The sequence below is a fragment of the Podarcis gaigeae genome (assembly GCF_964106915.1).
Source record: "Podarcis gaigeae genome assembly, chromosome: 15".
Lineage (NCBI taxonomy): Eukaryota > Metazoa > Chordata > Lepidosauria > Squamata > Lacertidae > Podarcis > Podarcis gaigeae.
Window position 1 is genome coordinate 12,313,548 of NC_139692.1, and position 12,490 is coordinate 12,326,037.

At 42.8% G+C, this 12,490-nt stretch overlaps 1 protein-coding gene across 10 annotated transcripts in view; it reads left to right on the plus strand.

The window, feature by feature from the left end:
• Positions 1-12,490, plus strand: part of ROBO4 (roundabout guidance receptor 4) — a 106,123-nt gene that overhangs the window by 51,572 nt on the left and 42,061 nt on the right. For 5 of the 10 annotated variants that reach the window (XM_083713455.1, XM_083713448.1, XM_083713446.1 and 2 more), the window contains exons 14-15: positions 2,781-3,119; positions 10,600-10,716. In XM_083713455.1, the coding sequence (XP_083569581.1) occupies positions 2,781-3,119; positions 10,600-10,716 (456 nt within the window). The remainder of the gene's footprint in view (positions 1-2,780; positions 3,120-10,599; positions 10,717-12,490) is intronic. The other 5 variants (XM_083713449.1, XM_083713452.1, XM_083713453.1 and 2 more) reach the window with 1 other exon arrangement.

Below are 12,490 nucleotides of genomic sequence, written 5' to 3' on the forward strand. Positions count from 1 at the left end.
TATGGAGGCCAAATGGCCGAAATATTGGGAAATAATAGAGAAAGAGGGCAACAATTGGAAATTGCAGAGTTTGGAAAAAATGAAAGACAAAGTGCGAGACTGGTTACATTACGCTCAGATTCAAGAAATTTTTAAAAAGGATAAAAAGTTAGGATTCCAGGTGGAGAAATCGAAGTTGGAAACAGAATTGTTAGAACCTAAGACTAAAGTACTTTCAAGAATGTATAACTTGCTGTTGAAATGGAATACACAAGATGAAATGGTTAAGTCGGCCATGATAAAGTGGGCACAGGATATTGGGCATAATATTATGTTTGAGGATTGGGAAAGGTTGTGGACCACGGGGATGAACTTCACGGCATGTAATGCTCTGAAGGAAAATGTAATGAAAATGATATATAGGTGGTACATGACCCCAGTTAAACTAGCCAAAATATGCCATGTGCCAGACAACAAATGTTGGAAATGTAAGGAAAATGAAGGAACATTCTTTCACCTCTGGTGGACTTGTCCCAGGGTGAAGGTCTTCTGGGAAATGATATATAATGAGCTGAAAAAGGTATTTAAGTATACCTTCCTTAAGAAACCAGAGGCCTTCCTCCTGGGCATTGTCGGCCAGATGGTGCCAAAGAAGGACCGAACATTCTTTTTGTACGCAACAGCAGCAGCAAGGATACTTATCGCCAAGAAGTGGAAAACTCAAGATCTACCCACTCTGGAAGAATGGCAGATGCAGCTGATGGACTATATGCAACTGGCTGAGATGACTGGCAGAATTCGAGACCTGGGAGAAGAGAGGGTGGAAGAAGATTGGAGGAAATTTAAGATTTATTTACAAAAATATTGTGATTTGGTGGAAAGTTAAGTAGGATGTTTGATCATAAATAATTGGCCACCACAAAATCGGATCGAAATGGGATGTAAAGTGAGATTAAGGGAAACTAATTTACAGAGGATTATATTTAAATAAGTGGTTATAAAATTTGCAAATTAGATGATAAATTGCTGGGAAAAATTTATGATGATGAAAATGGCAGCGGGAGATGTGAGGAAGTCCAAAGAAGTCATGAAACTCTGTTGAGATAAAAGAAAGGTTGTTTATTTTTGTACTTTATTTTGTAAAAACCCCTAATAAAAATTTATTAAAAAAAAAAAAAAAAAATATCCTTGCTCATTTCAGCGAGTTGCCTTTTGCACTGTTAAGTGGACGATTCACCAAGCCTTGGGTTTATGAACAGTTTCATTTGTGTGGAGTTGAAGCAATAGGACCTGTTGACCCTGTTCTTCTGTACTGAAATCTGTATAGGGAGTGTAGAGAGAGTGGATGATTCTCCTTTTATTAAGCACTCTCCCAGGAAGATCGGAAGATCTGGTCTCCATCTGCTTAAGGGATGCTCACTCGTATGCTGCTGGGAAGGTTGTAAAAAAAAAAATACAGATCAGGAGAAATTGTCTGTTGGCTTGAGAGATGGGGAGAAAGTATAATAGTACCCCATCTGTTTTCAATTGTTTTAACAAGCCGTATGTTTTATTTCTGTATTTAATTTTATTGATCTGCAGCCATAAGAATTATATTATTGTTGAAAGAAGCAAAGGGGTCCTTGCAAACCTCCACTCTTAGCTCATTGCCACCTTCATCCACTGACAACAGTATTATTTCATTCATTCGTTCAATGAGCTGGTTTGCATGCAATGTGAGCTTAGTGCAGACATGTGAATGCAAGGTTCCTTGAATTGGTTCCTCCCCTGACCCTCTTCCTGCTGCACTACTGCTGTTCTTAACCATGGTTTGGCTTAGCATGTTGTCTGAGCTGGGAATCTTACAAAAGACAAACCATGTATTGTAAACCAAGGAACAAGGCATGGTTACAGATCATGGTTTTTCTGGAGTGAAACAAACCATGATCCCTGATTTGGATGACACACTGAGAAAAACCATGGCATATTTCAGCAGCCATACTGGAAGAATCAGGGCTGGAGAAGGAGCCAAGGTAGCTTCAGTCTTGTCTCCGGGAACCTGCCCACCCATGCATTCTAGAGTTATTTGGATTTTGCACGTCTCTGAATTTTGAGGTACCTATCAAATGCATATACCGTATTGGCCTGAATATAAGCCTCACTTTCCGCCCAAATTGTGCAACATAAATTCGCGACCTTACAAAAATCGACTTTTACGATATCGCTGCTGAAACAGACATATGGTAATATGGAACAAAAAATGTTTTATTGCTGATTTGAGACCATTCGTTTGTCATTTATGGGTGTGAGCAACTGAGGAATTGTATTCAACTGAACAGCGATTTGCAATTTTAGCGATTGTACGGTAACTTTTGCGGGCTTGCAAGATCAAAGGCTTAAATTGGCTCGGAATCACAATTCTACCAACCACAGCGATTTTCAACCTGTAACCCAATTTTGAGGGAGCGGCTTATATTCAGGTATTGACTCCCCCCACCCCCAAATTTTAAAGGTGCGACTTATTTACGGGTATGGCTTATATTCAGGGCAATACGGTAAAATGTGTACTATAAGGATAAAATAAACTTTTGGAAATGCATACTATGAGAGACATTTAAAAATGCATTTAAGGACATTTAAGTATACATATTTAAATATGATCTTTTTGTAGATTCCCTTTTAAAAAAATAATCAGATAATTGCAGTAAAGGGGCAAAATGGACTTATGAATCAACACATGCAAAACGGCTATGAACTAAGTAGGTTGCTCCATCTGTGACTGGCCCCTCCTTTTTGTATTTTCCTTGCCCCCCACCCCACAGCAGCATCCTTCGACAAGCAGAGCCAAGGTTCCCGTATCCAAACTGTTCCTTTGGTGGCTGATAGTAGGAGCAGCAGCCTATATGGGGCACTCTATGTAGATCTTCCCGTGAAGGACCTGAAAACTTTCTACAATGCCCCACCACCTCACCTTCCCAGCCCCAGCCTGCATGCCATGGAACTGGTACAAAATGGGGACCAGATGTTCATGCCCCACTACAGCCCGAACCCCTGGCTGGCCAGTACTAGGGGAGCAGCACGTCAAGGGCCACGGATGGCAAAGGGCTCCCTATCTCCAAATCTTATACCTCAGGGATCCTGGGATAAAAATAGCAAGAAAGGTAAGACATCATCATCATCATCATCATCATCATCATCATATCTCTCTCTCTCTCTTGTCTGGGAGTTGCCTATGATATCATAATATATAAAGAGTTGTGAAAGTAAGGTTGCCTATTTTTTTCTGGCAGAACTCTTGTGCCTTGAACAGCTGCATCACCATTAGTAGTTTGGCAGATGATGCTTCTTCCTATTCTTATTCTTATTCTTATTCTTATTCTTACTCTTATTTATATACCACCCTATACCTGGAGATCTCAGGGCGGTTCACAGAAAAGATCACAACATATATAATCAGAATAAAACCAACAAATAACATGCTCCCCCCCCCCGAAAAGAGCCACATTTTAAAAGGGTAAAAAGGTAAAGGGACCCCTGACCATTAGGTCCAGTTGTGGCACTGGGTTGCAGCGCTCATCTCGCTTTATTGGCCGAGGGAGCCGGCGTACAGCTTCCAGGTCATGTGGCCAGCATGACTAAGCCACTTCTGGCGAACCAGAGCAGCGCACGGAAACGCTGTTTACCTTCCTGCAGGAGTGGTACCTATTTATCTACTTCAAACTGCTAGGTTGCCTTCGAACTGCTAGGTTGGCAGGAGCAGGGACCGAGCAACAGGAACTCACCCCGTCATGGGGATTCGAACCGCCGACCTTCTGATTGGCAAGTCCTAGGCTCTGTGGTTTAACCCACAGCGCCACCCGCGTCCCTTTTAAAAGGGTATAGGATGTCAAACAGATCAACTAAAGGCCTGGTTAAAAAGGAACGTTTTTGCCTGGCACCCAAAGGTGTATAATGAAGGCGCCAGGTGAACTTCCCTGGGGAGAGCATTCCACAGATGGGGAGCCATTGCAGAGAAGGCCCATTCTCGTGTTGCCACCCTCTGGACCTCTTGAGGAGGAGGCACATGAAGGAGGACCTTCACTGCATCTGCCTGCTAGGACAGCTTTGCCTGATTAATTGTGGCATGCAGCTGTTAAAAGTTGCAAGAGCCCCATCTCTTTCTGGATGAAAGAGAAGCAGTAGGTTACTTAACTGGACCCCTGGTCCTGGAGGAAGTCCTAGGCCACATAGGAAGCTGCCTTATACCTAGTCTGACCATTGAGCCATCCTCTTCACTGTTGTCTACACCAGAGACAGCTAACCTATGAGCCTGTACAATTTGTTGTGTAATAATATAAGAAGAAGAATAAGAATTTTGTTATTTATACCCCATCCATCTGGCTGCGTTTCCCCTGCCACTCTGGGCGGCTTCCAACAGAATATTAAAATACAATAGTCTATGAAACATTAAAAGCTGCCCTAAACAGGGCTGCCTTTAGATGTCTTCTAAAAGTCTGGTAGTTGTTATTCTCTTTGACATCTGGTGGGAGGGCATTCCACAAGACGGGTGCCACTACCGAGAAGGCCCTCTGCCTGGTTCCCTGTAACTTGGCTTCTCGCAGCGAGGGAACCGCCATAAGGCCGTCGGCGCTGGACCTCAGTGTCCGGGCAGAACGATGGGGGTGGAGATGCTCCTTCAGGTATACTGGACCGAGGCTGGTTAGGGCTTTCAAGGTCAGCACCAACACTTAGAATTGTGCTCGGAAATGTACTGGGAGCCAGTGTAGGTCTGGATGACACCTCCCATCCTCCTAAGCCAGGCATAGGCAACCTCAGCCCTCCAAATGTTTTGGGACTACAATTCCCATCATCCCTGACCACTGGTCCTGTTAGCTAGGGATCATGGGAGTTGTGGTCCCCAAACATCTGGAGGGCCATGGTTGCTTATGCCTGTCCTAAACCATTGGCTGGGCTGGCTGGCATTAATGAAAGTTGGATTCCAATGACGTCTGGAGAATGGCAGGTTAGACACTGATTGGCAGCAGCTCTCTAGGATTTCAGACAGGTATCTCTCCCAGAGCTGCTTGGAGATGCCTGGGAAGGAACTGGGGACCTTCTACATTCAAGGGTAATGGTCTACCATGGAGCCGTAGTCCCACATCCCTAGCAGAAACCTTTTCTTCCAAGGAACAAAAATCTACAAGTTCTCTCGGCAGTTTATTTTACTGCAAAGCTGTTCCGCTAATGTTAATTTCAGGTTTACTGCCTGAAACGAATTTCCCTGTGGAGAGGGTGTCTTGTAGAGACCATAAGATTATTTAGGGAGTTAGACGCAGGGATGACATAGAGAAAGGCATCACATCTGTGGCAGCGGGAAACCCGAAGGGTGCAGAGACGTAAGGAGGGCTGAATCTGAGATAGTGGCTTTAAATAACCACCGACAGTAGGTCTCTAGCTATCAATATTTTCACTCCAGAGGGGGAGCTCCGCGGCAGCAAATGTGAAAATGAGTTGTGGCACCTTAAAGATCACTAGTCTTTATTAAGAGCAGAGTTTTGATGGAACTTGAGCCGACTGCACTGTGCACAAAGTGTTACTGGGTCTGTGGAGTGTTAACATTGTCTCTCCTTGCATCTCATGCCCTTTTGGACACCCTGCTCTTTACATCCAAAATATAGATCGATGGATATCTGGCACCTATGATCACAGCATGTATCTCAAGTGGATTCTGGTGCACAAAAGCTTAGGTTACAATCTGTTTAGTTAGTGTAGGGTGGCGCTGTGGGTTAAACCACAGAGCCTAGAACTTGCCGGTCAGAAGGTCAGCAGTTCAAATCCCTGCAACAGGGTGAGTTCCTGTTGCTTGGTCCCTGCTCCTGCAACCTAGCAGTTTGAAAGAACGTCAAAGTGCAAGTAGATAAATAGGTACCGCTCCAGTGGGAAGGTAAATGGTGTTTCTGTGCGCTGCTCTGGTTCGCCAGAAGCGGCTTAGTCATGCTGGCCACATGACCTGGAAGCTGTACGCCGGCTCCCTCGGCCAATAAAGCGAGATGAGCGCCGCAACCCCAGAGTTGTCCACGACTGGACCTAATGGTCAGAGGTCCCTTTACCTTTACCTTACTGTCATTATGCTTTTAATTATGTTTATATTATTTTTTTGGGAAGCCGCCCAGAGTGGTATAAATAATAAATTATTATTATTATTATTATTATTATTATTATTATTATTATTATTGCTCCATATTATTATTGTTGTTGTTATTTTATTATTATTATCAGTGCTTTTTTTCCTGGGGGTACGCATACCATTTTGTGAATCTAAGTTTTGCCTCATTGAGGAGAAGTATTTCAATATGAGTAGGAGAATGAGAGTACCTCTAAACATTTTTAGATTAAAAAAAACATAATCATCATCATCATCATCATCATCATCATCATATGCCACCTGCAGGTCTCAGGGTGGTTCACAAGATAAAATTACAACATAAAAACACAAAATACACAATCAAAATATAAACAGAAGTAGCCAAATACCACCACCACAAAAAACACACACAAAAACAGTTAAAAACATTTTTTTTAAAACACACACAGAGAGACTTGAAAAAGCAGTTGAAAATGTGTTCTTAATGTTCTACACCTGGGATGTTTTGGTCAAGGGCAATATATGAATCAAATAGTAATGATAGTTTTAAAGGTTTAAGGCTGGGCTTTGTGAATGTGTGATGAATGAACTGCAGAGAGGGGAAAGGGTGTGTATGTAAGCTGCCCCCCCCCCAGTCCCCTGGCATGCTGACTCCTTTCTGAATTTTGCATATTGGCCCACTCCACATTCTTCCCACTCTACCCATTGTTAATGTTTCTCAGTAGAGCCCAGGGAAAGAGAACTTGTCTTCTGCCCTGGCAATGTTGTTGGAGTACAATTCCCACCCCCACCCCCGATTCCTTTTCCCCATCTCAGCTTTCGAACTTCGGCTACCATCCTATATAGACTCCCTGAATACACTGAATTCCATGGGGGTCACATCTGAGCAGACATGCCTAGACTTGCATAGGGTTGCTCCTCATGGGAACTCCCTGATTTGGCAATGGTAGCCACAATCATGAGCATCAGGAGTCCAGTGGTACCTCGGTTTACAAACTTAATCCATTCCGGAAGTCCATTCTTAAACCGAAACCGTTCTTAAACCGAGGTGCACTTTCCCTAATGAGGCCTCTTGCCACTGGTGCCCTTCTACTGTTCGGATTCCATTCTTAGATCGAGGTAAAGTTCACAAACCAGGACACAATGTCTGGTTTTGCAGAGTTTGTAAGCCGAATTGTTCATAAACAGGGCTGTTCTTAAACCAAGGTACCACTGTATTGCCATAGAACAGATCTTCCCAGTCTGGGCCCCCCAGAAGTTTTTGACTCCCGCTCCCATTATCTCCAGCCAGCATAGCCAATGGTCAAGGATGTTGGGAGTAGGAATCCAATGACATCTGGAGGACCACAGATTTCCCCATCCCTGACTAGAGAGACCAAACGTCAGAATAAGGCTGCTTCCAATGTCCTGAGTCTTGAGATAAGGGATTTGTCCACCTCTAAATGTCATACGGATTCCTGGGGGTGGGGGAACAGCCTTAGCTCAGCCCCTCCTCTACATGATGCCAGCATCTCCCTGCCCTCCCTCCAGGGAGGCTGAGGTTCTCAGGAGGCCCTAATTGAATCATCTGCAAAGTTCAGGTACAAATTGAATGCCGTGACTTTCGCGGAATCTAATAGAAAACCTAATTTGCTTGCTGAAGCTGCTAATTGCCGGGAGCGATGCAGAGACGGTGGCCTTCTCTGCTGAGGACGAGGTGGGTGGGGTTGCTGGGAAACAAGCCTGGCAGCTCTGAGGGGCACCCCCATCGCTCGGTATCCGTGTGGTCCTCCACAACTTTGGCCTTTGCATTCAAATCAGGCCTTGTGCCTCCAGAACCAATTATGAAAAAACATCGCTAGTTCACTGGAAGGTTTCAATGTGCACTGAAGGCCCCTTCCTCATACATCACTGGTCCATCAACTGGCCTCCTCTCCAGCCCCCTTTTTTCTCCCCTACCTTCAGCATAGGGTCGCGGGCAGTGCTGTGGGTTAAACCACAGGGCCTAGGACTTGCCGATCAGAAGGTCGGTGTTTCGAATCCCCATGACAGGGTGAGCTCCTGTTGCTCGGTCCCAGCTCCTGCCAACCTAGCAGTTCGAAAGCACGTCAAAGTGCAAGTAGATAAATAGGTACCACTGTGGCAGGAAGGTAAACGGCGTTTCCGTGTGCTGCTCTGTTTCACCAGAAGCGGCTTAGTCATGTGGGCCACATGACCTGGAAGCTGTATACCAGCTCCCTTGGCCAATAAAGTGAGATGAGCACCGCAACCCTAGAGTCGGTCACGACTGGACCTAATGGTCAGGGGTCCCTTTACCTTTACCTTCAGCATGCTGGGGCATCCCTGGGCCACCTCAGGCAGCAGAGGTGGGGGGGTGCAGGGCACAGCAGAGGAGTCATTGTCATCAGTGGCAACATCGGGGGGCACTAGGGTGGAGAACCAGTGGCAGCCGGAGGTGGGCAGCATTTTCACTTTTTTAAAAAAAAGATATTTATTAAAGTTTTCAATATTAATACAAAAAGAAAAAGAAAAAAGAAAAAACCAAAAAAACCAAAAATACAAACATAATAATAATTTAAAAACACACAAAATTTCCACAACTTACTTTCCATTGACTTGTTTCCCAGACCTCCTCATACCTCCCTTTTTTGTATTCCAATTCAAATTGTTAATTCAGCAAATCCTTATCAAAAAGTTTTAACCTGCTTCTAAACCTTTTTTCCCTATTCTCTTAAAACATTGCAGCTAGAAACCACTTAATTTCTATCCGATATCCTTCTAACATTCATTAATTTTGCAATGTTTCCTAAGATAATCCTTAAATTTCTTCCAATCTTCTTCCGCCGTCTCTCTTCCCTGGTCACGGATTCTGCCGGTCATTTCTGCTAGTCCCATATAGTCTATCATCTTCATCTGCCATTCTTCCAGAGTGGGTAGATCCTGTGTCTTCCAATACTTTGCGATGAGTATTCTTGCTGCTGTTGTAGCATACATAAAGAAAGTTCTGTCCTTCTTTGATACCAATTGGTCGACCATGCCCAGGAGAAAGGCCTCTGGTTTCTTCAGGAAGGTATATTTAAATACCTTTTTCATTTCATTATATATCATTTCCCAGAAAACCTTAATCCTTGGGCACGTCCACCAAAGGTGAAAGAATGTACCTTCATTTTATTTACATCTCCAACATTTATTATCGGGCAAATGATAGATTTTTGCAAGCCACACTTTTGCCGCAAGCAGTAAAATGTCCTGAGCCGGCCCTGCCGTCTGTTCCTACATCCTCTGTTACAAAGATGGGGAACCTTTGGCCCTCCAGATGTCGTGGGACTCCGATTCCCATCAGCCCCAGCCAGTATGGCCAATGGTCATGGTGGATGATGGGAGTTGTAGACCTACATCATTTGGAAGGGCCACAGGCTCCCCATCCCTTTTCTATTAGAGAGGTTTTCCGAGATAAGGAGCTGTAATAAGAGATAGCAGGGGCCGCAAAAGTGCCTGTCACCAGGTAGCTCCAGGGCAGGCAACTGACAGTTATTATTTCATACCTACGGGACTGCCTCTCCTAGTATGTCCCACCAAGGACCTTACGATCTTCAAACAAAAACATATTGGAGGTCCCGGGCCACAGGGAGGTTAGTCTGGCCTCAACCAGAGCCAGGGCTTTTTCGGCTGTGGTTCCAATCTGGTGGACCGCTCTGTCACAAGAAACTGGGGCCCTGTGGGACTTGACATCTTTCCGTAGGGCCTGCAAGACAGAGCTGTTCCACCAGGCCTTTGGCCAAGGCACAGAACACTAGCCCAATGGTTGTCATTAATTTGATTTGAACTGATTTTATAATGAAATGATTTTAAAATGTTGTATTATTTTACTCCTGTTAGCCGCTCTGAGCCCGACTTCGGCTGGGGAGGGCGGGATATAAATAAAATTTTATTATTATTATTATTTCTAAATTTGCTTCTATACATATTACATTGGCATGTGCCAATTTTATGCAAACACATATCCTCTTTTTTGTAATAAACAGTGTTTTTTTCTGGGAGATAAAAGTGTGACATTTACTGTACCTGCACCTACCTTCCTTCCTTCCTTCCTTCCTTCCTTCCTTCCTTCCTTCCTTCCTTCCTTTCTTTTAAAAAAGCACTGGTATTAAGTTAAAAAACACACACCACACTTCTGAAACCGCCTTAAGTCTTCAGTAAAAATGCAGTTTTTTCCACACACAAAGATCTCCCAACCATCAGCCCCCACCGATAAATCATCAACCAGTCATTTTGATCCATTAACATGCAATCTCCCTAGCGAAAGATGGTTGTCCAGTCATTGCAACAATACAAATGCACTAACAAAAGGATTGAAAGAAAATTTTGGATGGGAACTACTACAGGCTCAGATGCCTAAAACAATTTTAAAAATTGAAAGTGGCACTTCTTATCGAGAAAGAAGACGATATAGCGTGCCACAATTATCTCCTTTGTTAGTTGAAATGAGAATCAAGGCTGATCTGACTTCCACATGTCAATGTCTTTATCTCTTCCAGAGCTACAACAAGCACACAGCACTCCCACGCAGCCATCTAGCTTTTCAGCAGACTGGAGCAGCCAGGGCAGCCAGACAAGCTCTCGTATCAGCTCTGGGAAGCATCGGAGAACTCATGGTAAGAGAAGCAGCAAGGGGCAAAACAGAGCATCAGGAAGAAACTCAAATACAGGCAATGATCTTAGAAACCTAGGGTTGGATCCAGACTAAGAGTGCAGTCCTGTGCATGCTCACTTAGTGAGTTCAGTGGGACCAGCTTAGGCTGCTACCCTTCCTTCCTTCTTTCATTTTCATACAAAAAGTTCTTTCTTTTTTATTATTGAATTATGTTGCATACACAAACAATTAGAACAAAACTTACAGTTGTCAAACAGATTAAGTAAATAAAATCAAAAATTAATAAGGAAAAGTAAAATTATAATATAGAAGAAGAAAAAAGAAAGAAGTATAAAAGAGAAGAAAAGGAGAAAAAAGTGTGTGTGTGTGTGTGTGTGTGTGTGTGTGTGTGTAGGATAACAGTAAATCACTCATTGTTAGACTAATATTTTACAAACAGATTCTTAAATTAAAACACAGAGAACTACATACAAAGCTACCTACAAAACCACAAATAAATACTTCCGCCAATACCACAACAGTTCATTGTTCTTAGTAAAGATACTTTCCTGTATTTCCACTGGTTCCTCATCTTGGTATCAGGACACTATTGCTTTTGCAGTGTTATTCTAGGCACAACCAGATCTTAGGTGCTGAACCTTAATTCATCAGGTAGTTGTTTAAATGATCTCATTCTTTCTTAATTATTGTATTAGATTTGTGTCTTAATACATCTGTTAGCTTCGTGAGTTCCAAGTACTCGGTCAGCTTGCATAACCATTCTTTTTTGGTGGGTATATGATTTTCTTTCCAATATTTAGCCACCAAGACCCTTGCCACCAATGTCGCATAAAGGAATAATCTTATTTTATCTTTAGGGATATTGATTGTCATGATTCCCAAAAGGAATGCTTCCACTTTTTTGCAGAATGTGATTTTCAATAACTTTTTTATTTCCTCGTAAGTCATGTCCCAGAATTTTTTTTATCTCTGGGCACGACCACCACATGTGATAAAAAGTTCCTATTTGGTTTTTACACCTCCAACAATTATTGTTGTGAGATTTGTTTATTTTAGTCAACTTAACAGGGGTTAGATACCACCTGTATTTCATTTTCATGAAATTTTCCCTTATTAAGTAGCAGGCTGTAAATTTTAAGTTTTTTGTCCAGAGCTCTTTCCATTTCTCCAATTCAATCATATAGGTCTCGGTCCCATTTTCTCATAACATCTTTAGTTTCCTCATTCCTCAACTTCCAGTTTATCATCAGCTTATATATTTATAAATAGAACCTTATGACAAAGAAAACATGGAGACATCTCAACATCAACCTTTGCAAGAACCATTTCTTAATAACATAATGAAATGAAAACATAATAGCAAATATAACAATGTATAAAGAAACAACTTTTCAGTTCTATAAATATAACAAGATTATAATAACAACTTTGCACTTCCTGGTAGTAGCAAAAATAACAAGGGAGCTTAGCAGGTTTCCCTTGGTCCTAGAAAACCTTCCATAGTGTTGCTGACAGTCGCTCTTCTGAAGCAGCTTTTGAAAGGCTTTCAAAGGCAGGGGGCAAGGTAGCTGAAAAAACACCTCCCATGATGCACCTATTACTTTGGGAACAGTTGCATAGAAAGTAGATCAGAATCTACTGGCAGATCCCAGGGTGATTTGCTGTAGACTGGCAATGGTTTCTAACTCCCTTAACAATAGTAACAACAAAATGACTTTTCCAGGCTAAATTGGGCTGTTGAAATGAGGAAAGCTAAAATCAGTAGCGAAAGGACT